Genomic DNA, 27,543 nt, shown 5'->3' on the forward strand with positions numbered 1-27,543 from the left:
CTCAACAAGACATTTCCGGGCCATAAACTGTTTCGCCTCGAGGACAGGGCGGTTGTCAAGGCGGCGGCATTGTCAGGACCTGCACCTCGTAGCTACTAAAGAAGAGATCTGACACTGCAGAGGGGTTCAGATAACGAACGGCCTAGATGAAAAGGAAACGGTTCGAAGCAATCCAACGCTCCAGATCGAGTTGGCGGTGTTTATAAGCTGGGCACCGAGGCTTGTTCGGGCTAAGACGAATATTCGCATATCTAGTATTAGGTAGAACCCTAGCTATCGTACAGAAGCGGGGTCTCTGCCCTTGCGATCCCCTTTGTATCCTCATGAACCGAACCAATTTCAAAATTTCAGAGAGTAAATCGAGTGGTATTTCGAACATCAATTGATCTGGGTCTTACAGGAGGATTGGCGCGAGGAGGGAGAAGGATGGGGATGTCCGGAGCCTCGCCGGGGATAGAAAAGGAGGAGGAGGATGGAACTCACCTGCGCCGCCGTTGGAGCTCCTGAATCGCGCCGCCGCCTGCGCTTCTTTCTTTTCCTCGAGCGGGGGCAAAGGGGTATGTTTGGCAGGGAGGGGCTCTGGCTAGTGAATGTCAAGGCACTATCGAGGAGCATGGAGGCTTCGAATATTCAGGCTGGTTTCCAATCGCGAATACCACATCCATCTGAAGAGGAGCGATATTCGGGTCAGACCAATGCCAATATCCAATATTGAGGCCTAATATCAACTTCCAAACGAGGTATATAAAGGAAAACCTCTGTTAGTTGTTCCTCTCGTGAAAATCCCCAAATTACTTTGAGGCACCAAATCACCAACATCCTCACACCATGTCGCGGCACGGCGTCTTGCCCGAGCAAGAGGACAGGATTGATCTCTCGCCCGCCACACTTCTCCCCAAGGTGAGAGCTTACGAGATGGCAGGAGGTGAGCACACCAAAGGATTAGCTGAGCTCAAGATTGTGGAAGGGGCAATCGGGAATCTGAGCAGGGAGGCATTGCCAGGGCCGGTGTATGGGTTCCAGGAGCTAGGTCTGGCGGAAGCACTTCTGCACAACTTGGCGAGGTGTCAGTTCGAGACCCCGACTCCGTTGCAGTGCTACTCGATCCCGATGGTGCTGGCCGGCCGGGACCTGTTGGTTTGCGCGCACAAGGGGTCCGGGAAGACGACCGTCAGACATGTGCAGTTAGCAGTGTGAAGGATTTAGTTAACTGTAGCGTTTCAGGCAACTTAACGCTTCAGACAACGGACGGCTAGGATGGCTTCAGAGGTTTTACACCGTAGGATCTTTTTACCGTTGTACTGTAGCGTTTTCCGTTTTTACCAGCGCGCTAGCGGTCACTGCGAGCCTTATAACCAGCCGGGCTGTGGCTGGACAGACCATCCTACTTTCCCAATTCTGAATCATGGGCTAGAACCCTAATACTCAAGCTCCATTTACTCGCAATATACCTTCGAAATTGGCCTGAATTAGCTCTTACCTTGCCTGTAATTAGCCATCTAGTTCCTCGATTCCTCTCGGGTCTGACAAATTGGTATCATGAGCCATAGTTCTTCGGCAGAGAAGCGCTCCCGTGGTGCAATTTTTTTTCCGATCGGCAATTCCCACCCTTTTTCCCACCCTTCTTCTTGAGCTCCGGGAGGGGCGCAGTCTGGGCGGAGCAGGTGGCGGGGTCCGGTGTGGCGGCGAAGGCGGCGGTGACATTCGGGCACAGATCGGCCGAGCAGAAGCGGTTGTTCGAACACACTAGTTCGATCGGTAAAATCCCGTGTTCTAGGCGCTGATCCTTGTGTCAGGGCGGAGAATTGGTTGGCGGCGGCAGGATCTGAAGATTTGGGGAGGGTTGCTGAGTTTCAGTGGTAAAATTCCTTACCCATACTTCAGATCGAGGCGATGGGACGCTCCAAGGGGGTCGATGACACTGACCTCCAGGAAATCCTAGCGATGCGTGAGGATTTTGGAATTCTGCAAAAAGATAGCAGTCAGATGCAAACACAGGTATCAAAATTGCAAGAGGAAGTGAAGTTAATCGGCTCCAAGCAAGGGGAAATCTCTGTTACTGTGGGAGAAGTGGAAAAGGTAGTGTTGGATTTGGGCAAACAATTATCTGCAATAAGTACAGTGTTGCAAACTCTGGTGAAAACAACACAAATAGTGCAACCTGAGGATCGTCCATCCAGCTCTCAGGAAGTACCCAGGTCACCTACACTGAACCAAGACCAAGCTCAGGAACAAGAATCGAGGGTAGAACAGCTCAGGAGGCAATTAGTAGCAGAAAAGGAGAAATCCAAGCAGCTGGAGGAAATTCAATTGCAGAACCTTCCACCAATCAGAACCAACAGAACAAATGGACCTCCTGGTTTTGTGCCCCAAGGAAGACAGGAAACTCATAGCAATGTTGGTACTCCTATGACAGCAAGACAAAATGCTCATACACCCGTTTTTAACCAGTTTTATCAATAGAACAGGGATAGGCAACTCTGGCAGGGCTATCACAGGACTTATGAACAGGACATGCAAGCACAGTTCATGAGATCTCTAACAAAAGGCCCTAAAATGGATTTTCCTCGATTTTCTGGTGAAGACCCAGTGGGATGGATCGGGCAATGTAATAAATATTTTCAAATGGCAGCTGCTCCTGAGGAATACAAAGTTTCATTGGCTCAGATGTATATCATGGGGGAGGCAGATGTCTGGTTAAGAAGATCAGGGCTGTTAAAGAAACAATTAACTTGGAAACAATTTGGAGCCGAGGTGGTGAAGAGATTCTCTGAACAAGGATCTTATGACCTTACTGAAAAATTCAATTCACTGAAACAAGCTAGCGATACAGTGGCTGTTTATACAAAACAGTTTGAAGATTTAATGGCAGAAATCATGGAAGAAAGCCCTGAACTAGGAGAAACTTGGTTTGTTAGATGTTATGTGAATGGTCTTAGGGAAGGAATTAAGTTCCAACTTAGACCATTGAGACCACAAACTCTAACTGATGCTTACTGTCTAGCAAAAGAAGTGGAACCCAATCATCCATACATCAGTGCAGTGCCAAAGAAACCAAGCATTCCTTTTGTGAATTACTATCAGAAAAACACTGGAGGTGTTCCAAACAAAAACAACTCCGTTTTCCATACTGCACAGCAAAACATTCCAGCCAAACAAACAGAGACCAACAACAATACATTCCAGAAAGTGAGAAAAGCAGGAGAATGTTGGAGATGTGGAGATAAGTGGATACCAGGGCACAAGTGCAAATTAGTACCTAATGTACACTTAATGCAACAGGAAGAGGTTGAACAAGATACTATGGCAGAAGAAAGTATGGAACAAGAACAGGAGGAAATGGTAGAGGAGGGAGAACAAGCCATGTTTATAACTGCCCATGCAATAGGTCAACAAATTGCAGTTCCAACTCCAACTGTGACAATTCACATTAATGGAAAAAGAGCAACAGCCTTGCTGGATTCTGGCAGTAGTTCCTCCTTTATGAGCCAAGACTTTGCAGTAAAGGCAAACTGTCATCTACTCCTAGTGAAACCTAGAAAGATTGCAGTTGCAGGTGGTGGTCAATTAATATCAAAGGCAGTAGTTCCTAGCTGTGAATTCCAGTTGGCCAAGCAATCATTGCAGTATACTTTCAGAGTTTTGCCCTTACCTGGATATGATGTTATATTGGGGTATGACTGGTTCACTCAGATGAGCCCAGCAGCCTTCAATATTCCAGAGAATACTTTCAGTTTCACATTGCAGGGAAAAACAACAATTATTGCTGCTATCTTCAATACACCAGAGAATGTTAAAGAAGTGCAAGCTGAACAAATGGGCAAATTGTTGGAGAAAGGAGCTGAAGCATTTCTGTTACAAGTGCATAATATAATCCTGCAAGCACCTGTTGGTTTCAAAACTCCCCCTCAATTACAGAAACTGTTAATGGATTATGCAGATCTGTTTGAGGAACCTAGTAACTTACCCCCAAATAGAGATTGTGACCACACAATCCCTTTAAAACCTGGAACTGAACCTCCTCATACTAGGCCTTACAGAGTCCCTCTGCACCAGAAGAAGGAAATGGAAGAGCAAATCAAGAAATTATTGGCAGCTCACTTTATCAGACACAGTCAAAGTCCTTATGCTGCTCCTGTAATCTTGGTCAAGAAGAAGGACAACTCTATGAGGTTATGTACTGATTTCAGGAAATTAAACTCCCTAACCATCAAAAACAAATTTCCTATTCCTGTTATAGAGGATTTGTTGGATGAATTGCAAGGGGCAAAGTACTTCTCCAAATTAGATCTGAGGGCAGGCTACCATCAGATCAGAATGCACCCAGATGACATTCACAAAACTGCATTCAGAACATTCTTGGGCTATTTTGAATACTTAGTAATGCCTTTTGGCTTATCCAATGCTCCTGCTACTTTTCCAGCCCTAATGAACAAGATCTTTGGGCCTCATCTGAGAAAGTTTGTGCTAGTGTTCTTTGATGACATTCTCATCTACAGCAAGACATTGGAAGAGCACATTAAGCATGTAGAAGAGGTGTTTAGAATATTGAAGGGAAATCAGTTATGTGCAAAACTCTCTAAATGTGTGTTTGCAGTTCCACAAGTAGAGTACTTGGGTCATGTCATATCTGCTGAAGGGGTAGCTACTGATCCACAGAAAATCAAAGCTATTGCAGAATGGCCCATTCCTGACAATGTCACTAAACTGAGAAGTTTCCTGGGCTTAGCTGGTTACTATAGAAGATTTATTAAGGGCTATGGAGTTATTTGCAGACCTTTGCATGATCTCCTTAAAAAGGGACAATTCAAGTGGACAAGTGCACATGATGCAGCCTTCTCTCAGTTGCAACAAGCACTGATTACTGCCCCAGTGCTTGCTCTGCCCAACTTTTCTTTACCTTTTGTATTAGAGACTGATGCTTCAGGAAAGGGTATAGGAGCAGTACTCATGCAGCAGGGAAAACCCTTGGCATATTATAGTTCTTCCTTGTGCCCCAAAAATGCAGCATTGTCCACTTATGAGAAAGAAGCTCTGGCTATTTTGGAAGCTTTGAAAAGATGGAGGCATTATCTCATTGGACATGAGTTGATCATTAAAACAGATCAACAATCCCTAAAGTTCATAACTGACCAGAAAATCACTGAAGGGGTCCAGCACAAACTGATGATGAAATTACTGGAATTCAATTTTCAGATACAATACAAGAAAGGCATAACAAACAAGGTGGCTGATGCCTTGTCCAGAGTCCTGCCATCTTGTTTTGCTATATCTGTAGCCACTCCAATCTGGGCACAAGAACTGGTGGAAGGATATCAGAAGGATCCAACTACTAAGGCAATCTTGGAGAAGCTGCTGTTGCAACCAAACCATACTATGTCTGACTATAGTCTGAAGGCTGGCATTATCAGATATAGAGGAAGAATCTTAGTGGGAGAATTTTCCAACTTATGGCAGAGATTAATTACTGCTTTGCAGAGTTCTCCAATTGGTGGTCACTCTAGTACTAGGGCTACATATCAGAGAATCAAGAACATATTCTATTGGCCTGGCCTCAAAGCTGCTGTAGAATCATTTATTACAGCTTGTCCAATTTGCCAAAGAGCTAAACATGAGAACTGCTTGCAGCCTGGTCTTCTAGAACCACTCCCAATAGTTGACATGGCCTGGCATCATGTAATCATGGATTTTATAGAAGGGCTGCCCAACTCTCAAGGCAACGAAGTCATACTAGTTGTTGTGGACAGGTTTACAAAATATGCCCATTTCATTCCCCTGTCACATCCTTATAATGTGATGACTGTAGCCCAGGCCTTTATGGACAACATTATCAGATTGCATGGCCCTCCCAAAGTCATTATAACAGACAGAGACAGAATCTTTACAAGCAAGTTGTGGAAAGACATCTTTGCAGGAATGAAAAGTGAGTTGAGATATAGCACAGCTATCACCCACAAACTGATGGTCAAACAGAAAGAGTAAACCAATGTTTAGAAACCTATCTCAGGTGCATGACAACTTCTCACCCAAACAAGTGGTGTTCCTGGTTACCTCTAGCAGAATTTTGGTACAATACTACTTATCACACTGCCTTGAAAATGTCCCCCTTCCAAGCCTTATATGGATTTCCTCCTCCATTGATTTCGGAACTAGCAATACCAGGACCTGATGAGGAAGAAGCACACAATTTCCTAGCTGCTAAACAGCAAATGATGGAGCAACTGAAGGAAAATCTACAGCAAGCTCAAAACAGAATGAAAAAGTATGCAGACCTTAAAAGAAGTGAAAGGATGTTTGAAGTGGGAGATATGGTATACTTAAAAATGGCTCCCTACAGATTAGTAGCTTTTGGATTCCGAGGAGCCTTGAAGCTACAAAACAAGTATTATGGACCATTCTTAGTTATCCAGAAAGTGGGCAAGCTGGCATACAAGTTACAGTTTCCTCCTCATGTGCAAATCCATCCTGTTTTTCATGTCAGCCAGTTGAAAAAGCACATTGGTCGTAAATCTATTCCAAGCCCTAATCTACCAATGGTAGCAGCGGATGGAACTATTAAAACAGGGCCAGAAGCAGTGTTGCAAGTGAGGCAAATTCCCAGGCATAATCTCCCTGTGGTGCAGTGGTTTATACAGTGGGAAAATCTATCTCCAGAAGAAGCAACATGGGAGGATGCGGACTTCATCAAGTACACATTTCCTGACTTTTTCAAGATCACTACACAAGCATGGCGCGCACATCAACAAACGCCGTGAGGACTCGTGGTTTCTCAAGGGGAAGGCAATGTCAGACATGTGCAGTTAGCAGTGTGAAGGATTCAGTTAACTGTAGCGTTTCAGGCAACTTAACGCTTTAGACAACGGACGGCTAGGATGGCTTCAGAGGTTTTACACCGTAGGATCTTTTTACCGTTGTACTGTAGCGTTTGGATTAGCTGAGCTCAAGATTGTGGAAGGGGCAATCGGGAATCTGAGCAGGGAGGCATTGCCAGGGCCGGTGTATGGGTTCCAGGAGGTAGGTCTGGGGGAAGCACTTCTGCACAACTTGGCGAGGTGTCAGTTCGAGACCCCGACTCCGTTGCAGTGCTACTCGATCCCGATGGTGCTGGCCGGCCGGGACCTGTTGGTTTGCGCGCACAAGGGGTCCGGGAAGACGACCGCCTTACTCATCCCGGTGTTGAGTGGGCTGGTGACGGCGCCGGTAGCAGCAGCAAGAACAAAACCACGCGCGCTCTTGCTCGTGCCTACCGCCAGGCTTGCAAAACAGGTAAGAGGATGCCTCTCAGCAGATTCCAAGGTGAATTTGTTTGCGCATATTCTCTCTATCTTGCAACCGACTTCAAAAAGTTTTGTGTTTATTTGAATAATAAAATATGGATGAATTTTTTCAAAAGACCTTACAGCTATATTTTTCTGTAAAATCTTACAACTATTCGAAGAGAGCCAAGCCAAACTTTTCTCTGCAATCGTTTTAGAATAAAACACAAACTGCAAGATGTCTTGTCGGTGATATCTCTTGTGCCACGCCTGTGGTCGCAATTGTCTTGTGTCTATTAGTTGTACTCACCATGGTAGCTTTGACATCCTTATCATGAAAAATATACTTAGGCAGGTAGCTGTTATGTTGTCATTATTACGGAGCCAAATTATGCTATAACTCCTTATGATTACACGCTGCAGCAGATTGGTTGCGACTGCAAACCGAACATACTAGTTTTTACGGATTGAGGCTGCCAAATCAAAGAATCAGCTTTATTACTCCTGGTTTTGTGAGTTCAGTTTAATGTTGAATTTGTTTATTTAGGATATATTGCACATCTGTTGTGCATTTTCTATTCACATCGGTAACTACATATGCGCTTTGTTTTCTCACTAATAGGTGGCTTCCATAACTAAGGGTATCAATCAAGGTGGCGGGGAGGGGGGGGGGGGCTCTTAATTTTGATCAAAAGTAAAGCTTCGTTATCTGCAGCCGTTGCTGATGATTTTTAGTTTTCTAAAGCTGGTAGCTGCTTTTTTGTGACCTATTCTAGCTTAGAAATGTGAAGCGTGCACTAGTAGTATGCAGAAAGCTAGAAACTATCTTCTCATCCGTACCAGATGTAATCCTTTGGTATGTGAAGATGCTTATGTGAAAACACTTCTGTGTTTCTATGCCTGTGTACATTTGAAACAGTTTCCGATCAACAATATATTGCACTTGTTTGAATCAATCACATAGAGCTGTGGTGACATTCGTTATTCATGAGTTGCTTTGAGAGATTGTTGATATTTGATTGTGTGAGTAAAAATGCTTTGATGTTACTACCCTGTACAGCATCTATCTGAAATAGTTTTGCAATTGTCCGGTGGAATATTTCATACTACTAATGTTTCTTGTCTTCAATTTTATTGTTCTTTTTCTTCATCTGTGGAATATTGAGTCTGTTTAGTATGGTTATACACACTTACACAGACATAAAGGGTAATTTTACTCCCTCCATTCCTAAATGCAAGTCTTCTTAGAGATTCCAATATGGACTACAAACGGAGCAAAATGAGTGAATCTACACTCTAAAATACGTCTATATACATCCGTATGTAGTCCGCAATGGAATCTCTAAAATGACATATTTAGGAACGGAGGGAGTATTTATTTATGTGTGCCACTAGTACCTGTTAGCGGTGCTAAAGACTTCGCTGATAATGGTATCATATTTCAGATTGGTGCTGATATCAGGAAATTCTCTTACCGAACTGGAATAAGAGTTCATTCAAAGATGAAAGGGAAGATGCAGGTGATTGCCGTTTGTTTTCTTCTCTCTTCCTCTGGCAGAGTTTCACATTTCCATTAAGTTCTTTTCTTTGCTGCTGATTGTAGAAATGTCAGCTTGAAGCGAGCATTGATATAGTTGTTTCTACACCCCTACGTCTTATCAACATGGTTAGAACCTCTCAAGTCTCCCTTGAGGCAGTAAAGTATCTGGTCATATGCGAGCTTGGTTTGATGCTGGATATGGGGTTTGAAAAAATGTTAAGGAAGATAGTTGATGACATGCATATTCCACCGAAATCTGCCAGACATACTTTACTTTCCAGTGGTACTTTCCAACCAGCAGTACAGGTAAGAACAATGTTGTCATGCCTTCTGTTTTCTGCAATAGCTCCAAACATTCAACTGGATCAGTATTTTTTATTCTTTACTGTACGAAGCATGCAATTCTCTTTACTGTTTGAAGCATTTTTTCATTTCATATTTTTGTTTACACAACGTTGGCAGCATGTTCTCATGTCTCACTGGTATCCTCTATGATCTTCCCCAAGTTACTATGAGCTGTGAGAAATGAGAATCATCGCTGTCATCTTTTCTAGTATGAGCTGTACTGTGTCAGTGAGTTCCTTGGAATGTCCTTGCCACCAGACATGGTGTGGAGGCTCCAATATCAGATTGTCATGGGTGGATAGATCATAGCTAGTTTTCCAGCGGCTGGACATACGATATGAACTCTGTCTGTATCCGGTCCTGCCTATATGCTTGCAGGGCAAAACTGGTTCCAGCAGAAGAGTCTGGTGCCTCGTTTGATTAAAGCGCCAGCAGGTCGCTCAATAATTCTTTTTACTCGTGACCATTATAACCAGAGTCTTCACCAGTCTTCACAGTGAAGCTCGGAGTGTGGCCATGATGGCGGGGTGAGGCATTGATCAAGCCAAGGATTGATAGACATCGACAAAGCTCGCATGCTGCAGATCGCTAGGATCAATATGTGACACCATGCTTGGCGATGAGCCACCGCTACCCCTGTCCGACATGGATGTCGTTGGTCAGGAAGCTCAAGCTGGTCACACCATCGATCTCGTCCCACCTTGTAAGACAATAAGTTTTGGGGGAACCAGCACAACCCTCTAGGGGTGGCTTATCTCATTATATATAATGGATGTGTTACAATACGTACATAAGTACAGAAGCTATACATAGTCTAACACCCTCCCTCAATCTTAGCCACTTTCTAAAGAACTGAGAAGGGTAAGATTGCGCCTACAAGCCTCAAACTGTGGTAGAGGTAAAGGCTTAGTGAAGATGTCTGCAAGTTGATCCTTAGATGAGATAAACTTGATCTGGAGTTGCTTCTGTGATACACGTTCCCGTACAAAGTGATAGTCAACTTCAATGTGTTTCGTTCGGGCATGAAATACTGGATTTGCAGAAAGGTATGTAGCACCGATGTTATCACACCAAAGAATAGGAGGCTGTGGTTGAGACAAACCCAACTCCTGAAGCAAAGACTGCACCCAAATAATCTCTGCAGTAGCATTAGCCACAGCCTTGTACTCAGCTTCAGTACTGCTACGTGACACAGTAGCCTGTTTCCGAGCACTCCAGGCGATCAAATTAGGGCCAAAGAATACTGCATAACCCCCCGTAGATCACCTGTCATCTGGGCTACCAGCCCAATCTGCATCAGAGAAGGCCGAAAGGACCCGAGAGGAAGTCGGCCGAATATGCATACCAAATGTCAGGGTGAACTGAACATAACGAAGAATGCGTTTAACAGCAGCCCAATGAGTATCTCTGGGAGCCTGAAGATACTGACAAACCCTGTTAACAGCATAAGAGATATCTGGTCTCGTGATCGTCAAGTACTGAAGTCCACCAACAATGCTCCTGTACTTTGTGGCATCCGCAGGAGACAAAAGCTCACCATCAACAGCTGTTATCTTGTCGGTAGACGACATGGGTGTGGTGGTCGGTTTGCACTTCAGCATGCCCGCCCTTTGTAACAACTCCAAGGAGTACTTCTTCTGCGTAAGGACAAGACCAGTAGCACGAGAAGTGACCTCAACTCCAAGAAAGTAGTGAAGCTTCCCAAGATCTTTGACCGCAAAATCAGCACCAAGAGAGCAGACAAGAGCATCAGCAGCATACTGAGAAGAGCTGACAAGGATAATATCATCGACATATACCAAAAGATACATAGTGACTTCTGGCTTCTGTAGAAGAAATAATGAAGTGTCAGCAGTGGACGGCACAAACCCATGAGCACGAAGGGCAGAGGCAAGGCGGGCATGCCAGGCACGAGGAGCTTGCTTCAAACCATATAGTGCTTTGGAGAGACGACAGATATAGTCAGGACGATCAGGATCAGAGAAACCAGGCGGCTGTTTCATATAAACCTCTTCCTCCAAAAATCCATGTAGAAAAGCATTCTGCACATCAAGTTGACGAAGTGACCAACCACGAGAAACAGCAATGGAGAGAAGAAGCCGAATAGTGGTAGGCTTGACGACAGGACTGAAGGTGTCCTCATAGTCAAGACCATGGCGCTGCCGAAAACCGCGAGCAACAAGTCGCGCTTTGTAACGCTCAATAGATCCATCCGAATGCTTCTTCACTTTGAATACCCATTTTGAGTCAATAACATTTACCCGTGGTGGTGGAGGAACGAGAGTCCATGTCTTGTTACGAAGGATAGCATGAAACTCCTGCTCCATAGCCTCTCGCCAATGTGGAATGCGCAGGGCAGCCTGATATGAGCGAGGCTCAGAAGATGGATCCGCAACAGCAGCAGCCAAACAAGCAGCCAACCAAGCAACCGTACCATCCTTACGTTCCTTAGGTTTGAAAATGCCACTGCGACTGCGTGTATGTGGTCGGGACACAGGAACCACCGAGGTCGATGGAGCAGCCTGCAACGGGCTGGAGGACGGCGACGTTGACGAGTCAGCCGGTGACGAGGAGCCAGACACAATAGCCTCGGGCTCGGTCGGCGAAGAAGGCCGGCCCACCGACGAAACCGGCAGAGCAGACGAAGCAGCTGGCGACGCCGGCGTCACAGACCGGGCCGATGGCGAGCCCGGCATAGTGGGCCGTGGCGCGGCCGGTGTCGCGGGCCGATCCGCGGATGAAGGCGACATGAGGACGGCGTCGCGGACCCGAGCTGCAGGCGAAGACGGCGTGACGGGCCGAGCCGCGGGCGAAGACGGCGTGACAGGCCGAGCCGCTGAAGACTCGGCGGCCGCTGGCGAAGAGGGCCGAGCCGCTGGAGACTCGGCGGTCGCTGGCGTAGCGGACCGAGCAGTGGAGATGCTCGGCGCGACGGGCTCTTCGGGTGACCATGCATGGGCACGCGAATCGATGCCATGCAACATAGGGCGATCGACGTGCCCATCAGAAGGCGGCGATGATGATGGTGAATCCTCCAACAGCTCCAAACGAGCCCCACGTCCGGTTCCTGCACCATGGTTAGGTAACAGCAAAGGAGAGTATGCAACATCATCAAATTGGTCAGAAGCAACAGAGGATGAATGCAGAGATGGTGGTTCGACAGTGGACACAGGAAGTTTGGCAAAGGGAAAACATGCTCATCAAACACGACGTCCCGAGATATATAGACACGATTAGTGGGAACATGAAGACATTTGTAACCTTTATGAAGAGAGCTATAGCCAAGAAAAACACACTTCTTAGAACGAAACTCAAGCTTGCGCTTATTATATGGACGAAGATGCGGCCAGCAAGCACACCCAAATACCTTGAAAAAGGTATAATCAGGTTGTTCATTAAGGAGAACCTCAATGGGAGTCTTCATGTTTAAAACACGAGTGGGAGTACGGTTGATGAGAAAGCATGCAGTGGTGAAAGCATCACTCCAAAACCGAAACGGAACAGATGCATGGGCCAAAAGAGTAAGACCAGCTTCAACAATATGACGATGCTTACGTTCGACTGAACCATTCTGCTGATGTGTATGTGGACATGCTAAACGATGAGCTATCCCAAGCGACTGAAAGAAGGAGTTGAGGTTGCGATACTCGCCCCCCCAGTCCGACTGGACATGAACAATTTTGTGCTTGAGAAGACGTTCAACATGTTTTTGAAACTGAACAAAAATATCAAACACATCAGATTTGCGTTTAATAAGGTAAAGCCAGGTAAAGCGACTATAACCATCAACGAAACTGATATAATAATTATGACCATTGACAGAAGTCTGAGCAGGACCCCATACATCTGAAAACACAAGTTCTAAAGGATGTTTCACCTCACGACTGGACTCCGAAAAAGGAAGTTGATGACTCTTCCCCTGCTGACAAGCATCACACACTGCTACATCCTTATTACTAGACAAACTAGGAAGCTCATGACGACGCAAAATATGACGGACAATAGGTGTGGCCGGGTGACCAAGACGAGCATGCCACTGTGACGGAGAGACCCGAACTCCACTGAAAACACGGGCGACGCCAGGATGCTCCAGACGGTAGAGGCCCTGGCACAACCGCCCACAAAGAAGAATGTCCCTCGTGCCCCGATCCTTCATAAAAAGATCAAAAGGGTGAAATTCACAAAGCACATTATTATCACGTGTGAGTTTAGGAACTGAAAGAAGATTACGGGTCACAGATGGAACTCGAAGAACATTGCGAAGCTGAAGACTCCTATTGGCATGTCTAGTGAGAAGAGATGCTTGACCAATATGAGAGATGTGCATACCTGCTCCATTGGTGGTGTGGATCTTGTCGGAGCCATGATAGGGTTCACGAGTGTGAAGCTTCCCCATCTCGCTGGTCAGATGCTCTGTCGCCCCAGAGTCCATGTACCAGTGTGGATCAATGGAGTAGGACTGAGTGTGTCCCTGTGGCTTCTGCGGCGCGGGACGATCAGCCATGGCGACCTGACGGGCATTGTTGCGTGTATCTTTTCCGTCATTGCCCAGACCAAGGAAGCTTCGCTGGAAGTGCTTATGACACTTGGAGGCCCAGTGCCCATCGCGGCCACAAAGCTGGCACACACGTGGACCGCCAGCCCCCGGTAAGGTCGCAGTAGGTGGGGGGGCCGAGGCGGGTGACGGTGGCAGCCCCAAGGGAGACCGGGGTGATGAAGAAGAGCGGCCACCCTTGGTGGCGGCGTTGGCCGAGAGGGAGCCAGTGCCCCTGGAGCGGCGTGTCTCGACCCGTTGCTCAGTGAGAAGGAGCCGAGAGAAAACCTCGTGTGCCAGCATGGGTGTCGAGTTGCCCCGCTCGTTGATGATCTCGACTAAGGCATCATACTCCTCATCAAGACCATTGACAATAAACGAGTTGAACTCGGAGTCGGTGAGGGGCTGTCCAATGGAGGCCAATGTGTCGGCGAGGCCCTTGACCTTGTTGTAGAACTCAGTGGCAGTGGAGTCAAGCTTCTGACACTCTCCAAGATGACGACGGAGTGCAGAGACACGAGCCTGGGACTGCGCTGCAAAGGTTCGCTCAAGGATGGTCCAGGCCTCATGAGACGTCTTCGCGAAGACAACAAGTCCGGCAACTGCCGGCGAGAGCGACCCCTGGATGGAGGAGAGGTTCGCCTGGTCCTGCCCCGTCCAGACGCGATGGGCCGGATTGTAGACCGGACCGTGCACGCTGTCTACCAATGCGGGTGGGCAGGGAAGCGATCCGTCGACGTAGCCTAGCAGGTAGTGACTCCCCAAGAGCGGGAGAACCTGCGCACGCCAGAAGATGTAGTTGTCGGCGGAGAGCTTGATGGTGATGAGATGACCGAAGTGAAACGGCGGCGGCGAAGACGATCCCATCGAGGGGGCTGCCTGGGGTGCAAACACCATGGAGGCAGCCGGAGGCACCGAAGCCGATGCGGGAGGAGGCGGGACCGCAGCCAGGGCGGACGCCGCAAATCTCGCGGCCGGGTCGGACGCTGCAAGGCCCGCGGCCGGGGCGGACGCTGCCAACCCCGCCAGCGGGGCGGTGTGATCCGCTTGCGGCAGGAGCGGCGGGACGACGCCCGCGGAGTCCGCAGCGGACGGCGGCGCCGCGGTGTGGACCACGAGGTCGCGCCCAAGCGAGGGCGCCGGCGGCGTGGAGTAGACGGGGCCGATGCTCCTGGTCCCGATCTGAGCCGGAACGGCGACGGCATCGAGCGGGAGGTTGAGCAGAGCCGCAAGAGAGGCCGGGAGGAACCCCGCAGCAGTGGAACCGGTGGTGACGGCGCTCGACATGGCGGCGGCGGCGGCTGCGGCGGCGGCGGAGGGCTCAGCTAGCTTGTCGGCTGTCCTGTGCCGAGCCGCCGGTTCTCATGGTAGCCTTAGCTCGGAAAGTTAATGCTTAAGCTAGCTGAGCCCTCCTCCATGCCCTGTTGCCTAGACATTTAGCTCGTACGCCTTGTGTGGATAAGCAGGAGGGAGGTAGGGAGGGAAAGGGGGAGGGAGAGGGAGACTGTCCTTTCTGAACTCACGCTACACGTTGGTTAGAATAGATGGGGCGTCTATAACAACAATAATTCTTTGGTATACTCACTCTGTCTAGTGGGACTGCTATTTACTAACATATTGATACACATTTGATTATGCCTGCTTAGATACGTTTGACTTCTATCCAGCTTCTTTACTTTGATCATGTTTGCAGAAACTGGCTTGGGATTTCTTGTCAGATTACTTATTTATCACCGATGGGAGGTTGGAGTTCAGTATTGGCCTAACTAAGCAGAAAATTGAGCTTGCCTCTGAAGCAGAGAAAAGAGGCCTCCTGCTAAATCTGTTACAGAAGCAATCCGTCTCTTCTGCCGGCATGGTAATACTTGTTGCCATTCTAAGTGTAACAAGTACATTGGTCTCTGTTTGCTGCTTAAAGAATTCTCAAGTTACCTTGCATGCTTGTCTAGCAGAGCCAACTCATAACAGTAGTTTTTGTCGAGACAAAAGGAAAGGCTGATTCATTGAAGAATTGGCTATGCAATGAAGGTTTTCCTGCAACAGTGATCTTTGCTGACAGTTCACAGCAGGTATGTATGTTTATATGAACTCTTCACTAATTGCCTAACTTGTTTTTAAACTGCATTGTTTGTGTTATAAAGAAGATTTTAACCTAAATTACTCTCATCTACCATGCTGGTCTCATACTTCCTGTAGCTTTATATGTATGACCTTCAGCGTTCAGTGTTTGCTAGGTTCTAGTAAGAACTTACGGTTCTGCACTTCTGCTTGGAAGACCTACTATAATGCTTCATCTATTCTCTTACATGCCTCTTGTGTTCACTTGTCTCGTTTAGCTGAATGAGTGAACAAGTATTCTGAGATTGCATCTAGTCAAGGCTGTTATTAATCATGCAAATAGATAGATAATGGGCCTTAGCATTATCTTGGCTCTTTCATTACAATTGTCTGTTGAGCCGAGAGCAGTAAATATTTAACTGTTCTGTTTGTCATCTTTAATTATATATTGATCATATGCATATGCTATTTGAAGGAGAGAGAGAGCACATCGCTACCTTTCCAGATTAGCGGCATTTCTATCCTGATTGCTGCCAATGCAGCCTCACCAGGCTTGGACGTTGCAAATGTTGATCATTTGATTAACTATGATCTTCCAAAGTCTGTTGAGGAATATGTTGAGAGGATTAGAACATTTGGGAGAGTTGGTTCTGCCACTTCCTTCTTCACTGAGTCCAACCGGTCCATAGCAAAAGGCTTGCTGGAATTGATGATTGAGGCAAATGTAGAAGTGCCACATTGGCTGTTGGACTATGCTAATCCTGATTATACTTGTAGGTGAGTGATTATCTCAGGCTCATGCTAATGATCCTAAGGACCATCATAATTTTATCCAGATTTATTTTGTGTGCAATGTTTACTAACTTCATTATATTGAAAGAAACTGTTTAGATCTGTGGAATTGGACTCAAAAGATGAGGAGAATGATAAGTACAGATATGATTTAGCTCGGTATGCAAATCCAACACATTAAGTTCTGTGTCAAGTTCGTTTGAGCGTATAATAACATCTAGTGTTTAATACTTCATAAACTGCATATGCAGGTCTCTCGCCTCACGCAAGATTGATAACATATACGATCTGGCAGGTGTTTGGGCTGAATTAAATTGCAGGAGAAATAAGCAAAGCTTTGATGATAGTAGGATCACGACAATGTCTAAAGATTGTTGTATTGCATTTACACAACAAGAAGAATACAAGGTATATATTCAGTTGTCAACTTTGAAGTTGCAGTGCATCTTTCATGTGAATATACTTACATGTCTGTATATTTGTTTTGATAATTGTTGCAGTTCCTCAAGTTCTATTTCGTCAAGGTTACTCAGCATTGTTATAGCCCTGAAAGTTATGGAAAAACCTATTGGCATTACAATTTCATTGCCAAGATTAAGAGTAAATCAGGAATCTGGACTGAAGGTATCTACTTTGCTGAAAGAAAATTAGAATGTGGTGTGGAGACATTTTGTTGCTGTTTCCTGGAGCCGTCAGACAATGGTGAGTGCTATGGATGTCAACATGGGAAGGTGAAGGTTCGGCATCCAACTAGAGGTGACTATGAGAGAGGAACACCTGATCATGTTTGGCTTTCCGATGGTGACTGTGAAATTAGTGATGATGATATGGTGGACTTCTAAACTTGTGTAACATTGCATTTTCAATTTGTGTACTGAAACACCATACTTGTTGCGTGAGTAGGCATTAACCTTTTACCACTTGTACTAAGGTTAATTCCTCTCAATGAGAGTACAATGACATGTTTCCATTTTCATTTCAAAGCCGTACAATGGCATGTTTATATGGAACTCAAGTCACCGAAAGGGTTACTTCCTCTGATCCATATTACTTGTTGCTGACTTGGTACAAGTTGTACTAAGTCAGCAACAAGTAAAATGGATTGGAGGAAGTATTTTCTTTTTGAGATGCAACAACTTGTCTGAGCAAAGCTAGGGATTACCATGGGTTCGAGCTTGAATTGCACTGATACTGACATAGCTTCTCCCTGAAAACATAAATGTAGGAAGACACTGAGGAAGCTTTTCGTTATTAGAACTGATAAACAAGTGGCAGCATTGTCGCATCCAGCAGTTGGCTGCCTTGCTAGCCTGTAGGATCCGTGGGTGTTGAATAGTTTGAGGCTCCAAGGATGAGTACAGAATCACCAAACAAAGCTAAATGCGTCAACTTGCGAATACTCACCCTGTGAGGACAAAGTTGAGACACTTATTTTGAGACGGAGGGAGTAGCTCGAAAGGTTTGACCAAGTATCGTTAAGAGGCTAGTCAACATCAACCCCCTGTTCCAAAATAAGTGTCTCAACTTTGTACTGATTTTAATACAAAGTTGTAGTATTAAACTTGAGACACTTGTTTTGGTTTTGGGACTGAGGGAGTAGCTCGGAAGGTTTGAGTAAATATCGTTAAGAGGCTCTGAACATCTCTGGAACACCTACCAAGATGGAGCAAATTGCTTTGGCGGCTCCGAGTGAAAGAGCAAATTGCGGATCCGACTGGAAGTGTTTGGGAGCTAGTAGCTCCGACTAGTTGCAACGCCTATATCTGGTTGCAACATGATCTTTGAGCAGACGGAGAAAGAAACTCAGCTCAGCAACCTTTCTCCTTTGTTGATCATTAAAATGAAAAGTCTAATTTCTTGGCTAGGCCAACATTTGTCTTCATGGAATGTGGAGGGGTCACCAATCAACTTCCTTTGTGAAAGTGCATGTAGCTAATTTTATTTTGGTGTGCCGACAATATAGTTATCGGTTGCTAAAAGTTTATCTTAGGATATTGGTTCCATGAAGATCATGTTGAAGTTGTCTGACCCCCCTCCCCCCATCAGGTAGTTAAACGCCGCTAGGCTACCCGCCCATATGAGGCACTTGTGTGCGGTAAGCTTTCTAGATCGTTAGATTTTTTTTACAATGGTACAATTTTTACGCTGGCAATCAGATCATCATCAAAACCTCATCCCTTTTTAATAGTATTGACTTTCCTATGACTCAATATAATCTTGGATCACTTAACCAAAAAATGTAGAGTCTTGAGCTTTTACCAATCCATGTCCTTAGCATTTTGAGGGGTCCCACTAGTCCTTGCCATGCCAAACATTGGACTTCCTGAAATCTTTAACTTGAATGGACATTAGTTCAATGTGATATATGTTGTTATGAATTACTAAAACAACCCGGGGATTAATTGCACTTTCAATCTCCAGTTTTTTGATAATTGATGACAACATATAGATCAAAGCTTCGACAAATGATTAAATAAATGAAATACATCGTCACTTTGAGAAGTATGTGATAAGTAAGAGTCCTCTCTAAATTTGTGCATTATTAAAAATTTGCGTTTGAATGCAAATGCACAATCAATTAGGAGCATGAGTCATTCTTCCATGTCACATACAACCTAGTGAGCGCACAAAATGATATGGTTGAAATAGTAAGCACGCATCACCAAAAGCACAAGTGTATGATCGTACAAAGATAATGATAAGCATTGTGCATAACATGAAGCATACTATCTCGCAAACATAACGAACAAAGTAGCAGCAAAAACTCAAAGAAATCAACCGGGAAAAAGCAAGACTCTCTCTCTCTCAGCCTAATGATCTATACAAATTCTCCCCCTTTGGCAACAAGTACCAAAAAGCTCGAATAGGATAGAACTATGTGTAAGTGCATCTAGTGCCACCCCTAGTTGGTTTTGGAGTATTAACGACAAATATGGTTGAGGGACTAATGTGTTTGTGAGTTTCACAGGATAACACAGGTAGAAGTCCCTATTGATTCGGTTTACCCATCGAAGATGACCCTTAAAAATGTATGAAGACATTAAAGACAATGATGGTTCGCAAAGACATTCACGTCGAAGATAATGACGTGTGAAGACATTCGCTTGAAGAAATGGAGTGCGAAGACGTAGTTTCTTTCGTAGTCTCTCTCTCTCTCTCTCTCTCTCTCTCTCTCTCCCTCCAGCCTAATGATGTATACAAATTCTCCCCCTTTGGCAACAAGTACCAAAAAGCTCGAATTGGATAGAACTATGTGTAAGTGCATCTAGTGCCACCCACTGGTACACGTCGGTGCTATACAAACGGTTTTTAACCCCTTTCCGCGACGGCATTTGGAACCGTCGCCAAGTGAGTGTGGGCGATAGGGGGGTCCTTCCCACATGGATAGGCCCTCCTGGCACATAGGCTGGGGGAAAATGAGCTCGTGTGTGATCGGGCGAGGCATCAAAACCCAGTCGTTTTTGTTGTTATGTACATCCCATATGGTGAATCCCAGAAAAATATTTCCGTTCGTATGTATATCACACACAGTCAATCCAAGGTATACATTTCCGTTCTTATGTACATCCCACACAGTCAATCCAGGGAAAACGTTCTCGTTCGTATATACATCCCACACAGTTTTATGTATAGGCTCGTGTGTGAAAGGTGTAACTATCACACACGCTCTGCCTTGGTTAACCGTTTGCTTTTATCAACTACATCACACACGATTTGATGAAGAAAACTATGTGGCATTGGGCTATCCATCACAAGCGCTTTTACTGCTAGAATCGTTTGCAAAGTTTCATGACCCATTTAGCAGGTTTATTAGTTTACAATTAATAATTCTAGTATTACGCAAATTCACATTTCATATCGAACAGTTGTTTGCCAATTTCATATCAGGCACATAAATATATTTTAACATCACAGTACGATAGCTACGTGAAAACAACACAATACAACATATAGCTAGTTCAACTTCATAATAAGACTATTAGAACATCATAAGCTATAATTAACTACAACAACGCTACAAGTTCTTACTCATGTACTATAAATAACAAATTGAACATTTTATGAGGAAGGTAAATATAACTACAACAACATAGCGATAGTGTTTGGATGACAAAAAATCGATACTAACATGTGTGTACATGCACACATTTAGTAACATAGAACTAATAGCACTAAGACAATCCACTATGTATGCCAAAACTGGTGTAAAGACAACTGTTGCTACATCTCGCACCGATGCCCTGCACTGGCGAGCCGATGCAGTGGAAAAAATCAGGGACCCGGACTCCAGAGCACCTAGTTGCTCCGATGCCCAGTTCCTTCGTGCCATAAAGATTTAGTATTTGACTGCTTGGCTGCTCGGATGTGTGGACCAAAGTTGGCTGCACAAAGTGCTGAAGCGGTGCCAAATAATTTTCTAATGGCACCGCTGATGAGATGGCAACATTTTTAGATAATAGGTAAAAACTGTGACACTGTCTTAGGATGCGTTTGGTTGAAGGTCTGGTATGAATGGGTTGGAACCATGACAGTGTCTGAATCACATCTAACAAATGATTTGTAACAACGAAAGAGGGTCTAACCTTCTCTGCACATACCAGAAACTTCCTCCCACCGTCCACAGATTCAAACGCAACTAGCTTCACACATGGAGATTGATGATGACAACGAGCAGACAGATCTTCAGCCACCCCGCTCCATTCGTTGCAGCTGATGGTCCTAGGGAGCTACAAGAGGAAGAAATGACTCAAATCGACCGCCGGGTTAAAATCCTTCATTCCAAGTCATAGCCCGAGAGAGAGAGAAGAGAGGCATACCCGAGTGGTGAAGGAGTCATCGTCGGAGGAGGAACCGCTGGAGAGGTCATTGAAGAAGACCATGGCGACCCGGCGGTAGGATGCGAGACGGCGAGAGCGAGGAAGCAAGCGAGGAAGAGGCTATAGCTTAGGAAGAAAGGAAGGAAGGAGGAAACATGGGAAATGTGACTTGTGGTCGGGGAGAAAAGGGGGTGGGGAAGGGGGAGGGGGGCGGGGGTAGATATTTTGGCGGTAGGCCAAAAATTTGGAGATGTGGAGGGAAACTTTGCGCGCGGTGTCGCCGGACACCATTCACTTTCAACGATCGTGTGCATCGCAAACGATTCTTCTGCTTTACGCGCATGGGATGAGTTTAATAATTCAAATTTTGGTGGAAATTTCCCCGGGTACGTCATTGCATAATTTAACATCACTTGCTAATATGGGCACACAAAAGAGCGTACAACACACATACCACACTTACTGAATCAAGCAATTTTAGTAATTAAACAGAGCCAGTTGACCTAAACATTGCTCTAACAAAAGACCAGCATTAAAAACAAAGCCTAATTACGCATAATTTTAACAAATACGCCGCCGCGCCGGCCTATGCATCGTCGGTGTGAGATGAGACATCGATGACTTGTCCTGGCGAAATGCCGCCATTGGTGGACTCCGCGCCCCCCCTGCTGAAGTCGACCGCGTGCTCGTCCTCGTCCTCGGTGCCGTCCTCACCGCTGATTCCTAGATGGACAGACTCTTCTCTACCTCGACCTCGGCCATGCACAACTCCTCCTCCCGGCACTCCTCGATCTCCGCCGCCTCCTGCATCTGGAGCTCCCGCTCGGCGATCTCATGAGGAAGCAGGTGCTCCATGGCCACCACGGCCTTTTCTTACGTGGCTTGCATGCTGGATTTCGAGGTGGCTTGGAATATCTTGGCGTGTGCATCCTCGCTCTTGGCGTGGATGGCCTCGACCTGGGCCAGGGCGACAATCGGCGGCACGGATGGCAGCTCGAGTGCTCTCGGCGTTTGCAGATGCCGTCCCAACAACAACTACATCCATCTCGGCTGCTGGAGCTGCCCTGTCGGTTACCGCAAATGCCCTCTCGGCAGATGCGTCCGCGCTCAATGCGGATGCGGTGACACTATCAGCGTAGGCGGTCGCGCTCTCGGCATAGGCAGTGACGCTCGGGAAGGACGCGACCATCGTACGGGCCTTCACGAAGCGTTTCCACATTGGAATGAAGGAATTTGTGTACATTTACATGCCTTCAAATTTGAACACGTACGGGCCTTCAAATTTGAACTACATTTACATGCAACAGCTAACCATAATGGTTTGAAAAATCATATTTGTGTACTTGTGTGCGTTGTGCAGTAAATTAGAAGGAATTTTCAAACATATTGGTCTGACGACATGGACACATGCATGGAGTGGCATGACATTTTAATTCCAAAAAATTAAGAAATAATCAGAAACACATGAAACCTTGCTTGATGTAATGTCATGCCACCAAGATGATGTGGTAAAAAAATTGGCATGTTTGACGAAAGTTTGGACACACCCCCCTCACAAACTGAAGCAACTCAGTCATGAAGGCTCGTGTTTCCGAGAGGGAACAATGCATGTTTCATAACGAACGGGAAATAGCTTCCTCTTACAGCCTTCAATTTTTTTCTATATTTATTAACTTGTACTAATACAACTGTCATGTGAAAATTTGGAAAATTTCAGGGGTCATTTGACCTTTTAAAGACATTTAGGAGATTTTCTAGCCATTTAATGACCGTAATTCAAATTCTAACTACATCTACATGCAACGACAAACCATAACAGATTGAAAAATCATATTTGTGTACTTGTGTGCGAGTTAATTCCTTGTGCAGTAAATTAGAAGGAATTTTTAAACATATTGGTCACACGGCATGGACACATGCATGGAGTGCCATGGCATTTTAATTCCAAAAAAGAAAAAAATGATAAAAAACACATGAAACCTTGCTTGATGTAATTTCATGCCATCAAGATGATGTGGTAAAAAAATTGGCATGTTTGACGAAAGTTTGGACACACACCCCTCACAAACTGAAGCAACTCACTCCTAGAAGGATCGTGTTTCCGAGAGGGAACAATGCATGTTTGATGACGAATGGGAGATAGCTTCCCCTTACGACCTTCAATTTTTTTCTACATTTAACGTGCACTAATACAACTGTCATGTGAAAAATTGCTAAACTTCAGGGGTCATTTGACCTTTTAAAGACATTGAAGTGATTTTCTAGCCATTTAATGACTGTAATTCAAATTGTTAACTACATCTACATGCCGTGGCTAACCATAACGGTTTGAAAAATCATATTTGTGTACTAGTGTGCGAGTTAATTCCATGTGTAGTAAATTAGAAGAAATTTTCAAACATATTGGTCACACGGCATGGACACATGCATGGAGTGCCATGGCATTTTAATTCCAAAAAATTAAAAAATGAACAAAAAAACATGAAACCTTGCTTGATGTAATGTCATGCCACCAAGATGATGTGGTAAAAAAATTGGAATGTTTGAAGAAACTTTGGACACACACCCCTCACAAACCGAAGCAACTGACTTGAAGGCTTGTGTTTCCGAGAGGGAACAATACATGTTTGATGACGAATGGGAGATAGCTTCCCCTTATGGCCTTCAAATTTTTTCTACGTTTAACGTGCACTAATACAACTATCATGTGAAAATTTGGAAATTTTCAGGGGTCATTTGACCTTTTAAAGACATTTAAGTGATTTTCTAGCTATTTAATGACCGTAATTCAAATTTGAACTACATCTACATGCAACGACTAACCATAACGGTTTGAAAAATCATATTTGTATACTTGTGTGCGAGTTAATTCTATGTGCAGTAAATTAGAAGGAATTTACAAACATGTTAGTCTCACGGCATGTACACACGTATGGAGTGCCATGGCATTTTAATTCCAAAAAAATTAAAAAATGATCAGAAAAACATGAAACCTTGCTTGATGTAATGTCATGCCACCAAGATGATGTGGTAAAAAATTGGCCTGTTTGAAGAAAGTTTGGACACACCCCCCTCACAAACCGGAGCAACTCACTAGAAGGCTTGTGGTTCCGAGAGGAAACAATGCATGCTTGATGACGAACGGGAGATAACTTCCTCTTACGATCTTCATTTTTTTTCTACGTTTAACATGCACTACTACAACTATCATGTGAAAAATTGGAAAATTCTATGGGACATTTGACCTTTTAAAGACATTTAAGTGATTTTCTAGCTATTTAATAACCATAATTCAAATTTGAACTACATCTACATGCAACGGCTAACCATAACGGTTTGAAACATCATATTTTTGTGTACTTGTGTGCGAGTTAAAAAATCATCAGAAGATGTAAATGTCTGGTGTGCAAAAAAGAAAATGTAAAGATCTGGCAAGACAACCGCCCCCACATGATTGGCCTCTATTTCACGGTTCGCGGTTTGGTAGGTGAGTGGTGCTATTTCTTGAGTTTGCGTTGTTTTTTCCCTTGAAGAGGAAAGGGTGATGCAGCAAAGTAGAGTAAGTATTTCCCTCAATTTTGAGAACCAAGGTATCAATCCAGTAGGAGACAATGCTCAAGTCACCGAATACCTGCACAAACAAACACCAACTTGCACCCAACGCGATAAAGGGGTTGTCAATCCCTTCACAGTTATTTGCAAAGTGAGATCTGATAGAGATGGATAAATGGTAAAGTAATATTTTTGGTATTTTTGGTTTATAGATCAGAAAGTAAAAGATTGAGAAATAGTAGATCAGAAACTAATATGATGGAAACTAGAAGATTATATGATGGAAAATAGACCCGGGGGCCATAGGTTTCACTAGAGGCTTCTCTCAAAATAGAAAATATTACGGTGGGTGAATGAACTACTACCGAGGAATTGATAGAAAAGTGCAAAGTTATGACGATATCTAAGGCAATGGTCATGAATATAGGTATCACGTCCGTGTCAAGTAGACCGACTCCTGCCTGCATCTACTACTATTACTCCACACATCGACCGACTCCCGCCTGCATCTAGAGTATTAAGTTCATGAAGAACAGAGTAACGCATTAAGTAAGATGACATGATGTAGCGGGATAAACTCAAGCAATATGATGAAAACCCCATCTTGTTATCCTCGATGGCAACAATATAATACGTGCATTGCTGCCCCTACTGTCACTGGGAAAGGACACCGCAAGATTGAACCCAAAGCTAAGCACTTCTCCCATTGCAGAAAAACCAATCTAGTTGGCCAAACCAAATCGATAGTTCGAAGAGACTTGCAAAGATATCAAATCATGCATATAAGAATTCAGAGGAGATTCAAATAATATTCATAGATAAGCTGACCATAAATCCACAATTCATCAGATCTTGACAAACAGACCGCAAAAAAGTATTACATCAAATAGATCTCCAAGAACATCGAGGAGAACATGGTATTGAGAATCAAAGAGAGAGAATAAGCCATCTAGCTACTAGCTATGGACCCATAGGTCTGAGGTAAACTACTCACGCTTCATCGGAGAGGCAATGGTGTTGATGTAGAAGCCCTCCATGATCGAATCCCCCTCCGGCAGGACGCCAGAAAAGGCCCCTAGATGGGATCTCACGTGTATAGAAGGTTGCGGCGGTGGAAAAGTATTTTTGTGGCTGGTTTGTTTGGGAATATTTGTGAATATATAGGCGGAAGAAATAGGTCGGTGGAGTCACGAGGGGCCCACAAGGGTGGGGGACGCACCCTACCCCCCTTGGGCGTGCCCTCCATCCTTGTGGCCAGCTCGTGGCTTCCCTGACGTGTACTCCAAGTCCTCTAGATGTCTTTTGGTCCAAGAAAAATCGTCGCGAAAGTTTCATTCCATTTGGACTCCATTTGATATTCCTTTTCTGCGAAACTCTAAAACAAGGAAAAAAAACAGAAACTGGCACTGGGCTCTAGGCACGACAAAAAAATAGACTTCCGTGATGATACATGTTTCTCACAATAGGTCACGTTTACTGTCATGCATGTACATCCATGACGATTTTATGACAGAATCAAGATAGTCATACATGTGCTGTCGTAGAAGTGTTCCATGACATTACCAAAATTATCATCACAGAAGTGTCCACTTCCATGACGATAAATGGCGCGTCATGGAAGTGTTTTCGTCAAGGGTGACCGACACGTGGCATCCACCGTAACAGGTCGCTGTTAAGCTATCGGGTCCGGTTTTGGATCCGATAACCCGTTAACAGCCCGGACCAATGAGGATTTTCCACGTGTAAAATTCTCATTGGCTGGAGGAAACACGTGTTGGCTCACCGTTGGGACAGATGTCATCCATTCATTGGACATGAGGTGCCTATGATACATCGACATGTGGCATGGCCCAATAGAGGCCCATTCTGGTGAAAAGGCCGGACCGTTTGACTTGGTCAAAAGGTAACGGGCCGGCCCACGGAAAGCCTGTTAACGGCCTGTTCGTATATAGCCCATTTACGGCCCGCTAACTCCCGGCCCGTTACGGCCTATCGGAACTAAGCCGAGTAGCTTCATCTGGGCCGTCCAATATGATGCCAGCCCATTGTAACTTCCGGCCAATGTATGGCCCATGATGTCTCTCGGCCCATACGAGGCCATTTGTAACTCTTGGCCCATTAACGGCTAATGGTGAATCTAGCCCGCAATGAACAGTGTACCGCTTTATACCCGTTAACGGCCCATTATTCCATTGGGCCATTTCCAACCCGTGTTATCCTTCGGCCTTCTCAGGGCCCATTTATTCTTGGGCTCATTTCCAGCATTCGGTTACTTACGACCCGTTACTGGCCTTTACTGCTTGTGGGCCAACTTCATCCCGTGGTTACAATCAGCCCGTTTGCGGCCCGTTAACCCATTGGGCCGTTTTCATAGTGTCATCAAATACGAACGATTAACGACAACCCGTTATGGTCGGCCCATGAACGGACAATTCCAAATCTAGCCCGTTTATTGCCCATAATGCGGTCTGTTATTGGCCCATGTTTGGCCGATCGATCATACGACCCGTAGAAGGCCTATTGATGCTATGGCCCATAGAAGGCTCATTGTTTCTACGGCCCTTAGAAGGTGTAACATCCCAAATTTCCCATTTGGAATGTTTTACAATTATAGCTAAGCATCTATGCATATTGTTTGAAATTGAGTGG

General features: G+C 45.1%; 1 protein-coding gene across 1 annotated transcript; it reads left to right on the forward strand.

Annotated features, from left to right (window-relative positions):
• The first annotated feature begins 247 nt into the window (after nucleotides 1-247).
• LOC119275764 (DEAD-box ATP-dependent RNA helicase 52A-like) lies at nucleotides 248-17,499 on the forward strand. The gene is made up of 10 exons (XM_037556672.1): nucleotides 248-1,064; nucleotides 7,053-7,266; nucleotides 8,702-8,776; nucleotides 8,860-9,102; nucleotides 15,369-15,533; nucleotides 15,628-15,744; nucleotides 16,209-16,510; nucleotides 16,625-16,684; nucleotides 16,777-16,933; nucleotides 17,026-17,499. Exons 1-10 carry the CDS (start codon nucleotides 829-831, stop codon nucleotides 17,365-17,367), a joined length of 1,911 nt encoding a protein of 636 aa, XP_037412569.1. The 5' UTR covers nucleotides 248-828; the 3' UTR covers nucleotides 17,368-17,499.
• The last annotated feature ends 10,044 nt before the right edge of the window (nucleotides 17,500-27,543 follow it).

Source organism: Triticum dicoccoides, chromosome 3B, assembly GCF_002162155.2.
Source record: "Triticum dicoccoides isolate Atlit2015 ecotype Zavitan chromosome 3B, WEW_v2.0, whole genome shotgun sequence".
In the NCBI taxonomy this organism is placed as follows: domain Eukaryota; kingdom Viridiplantae; phylum Streptophyta; class Magnoliopsida; order Poales; family Poaceae; genus Triticum; species Triticum dicoccoides.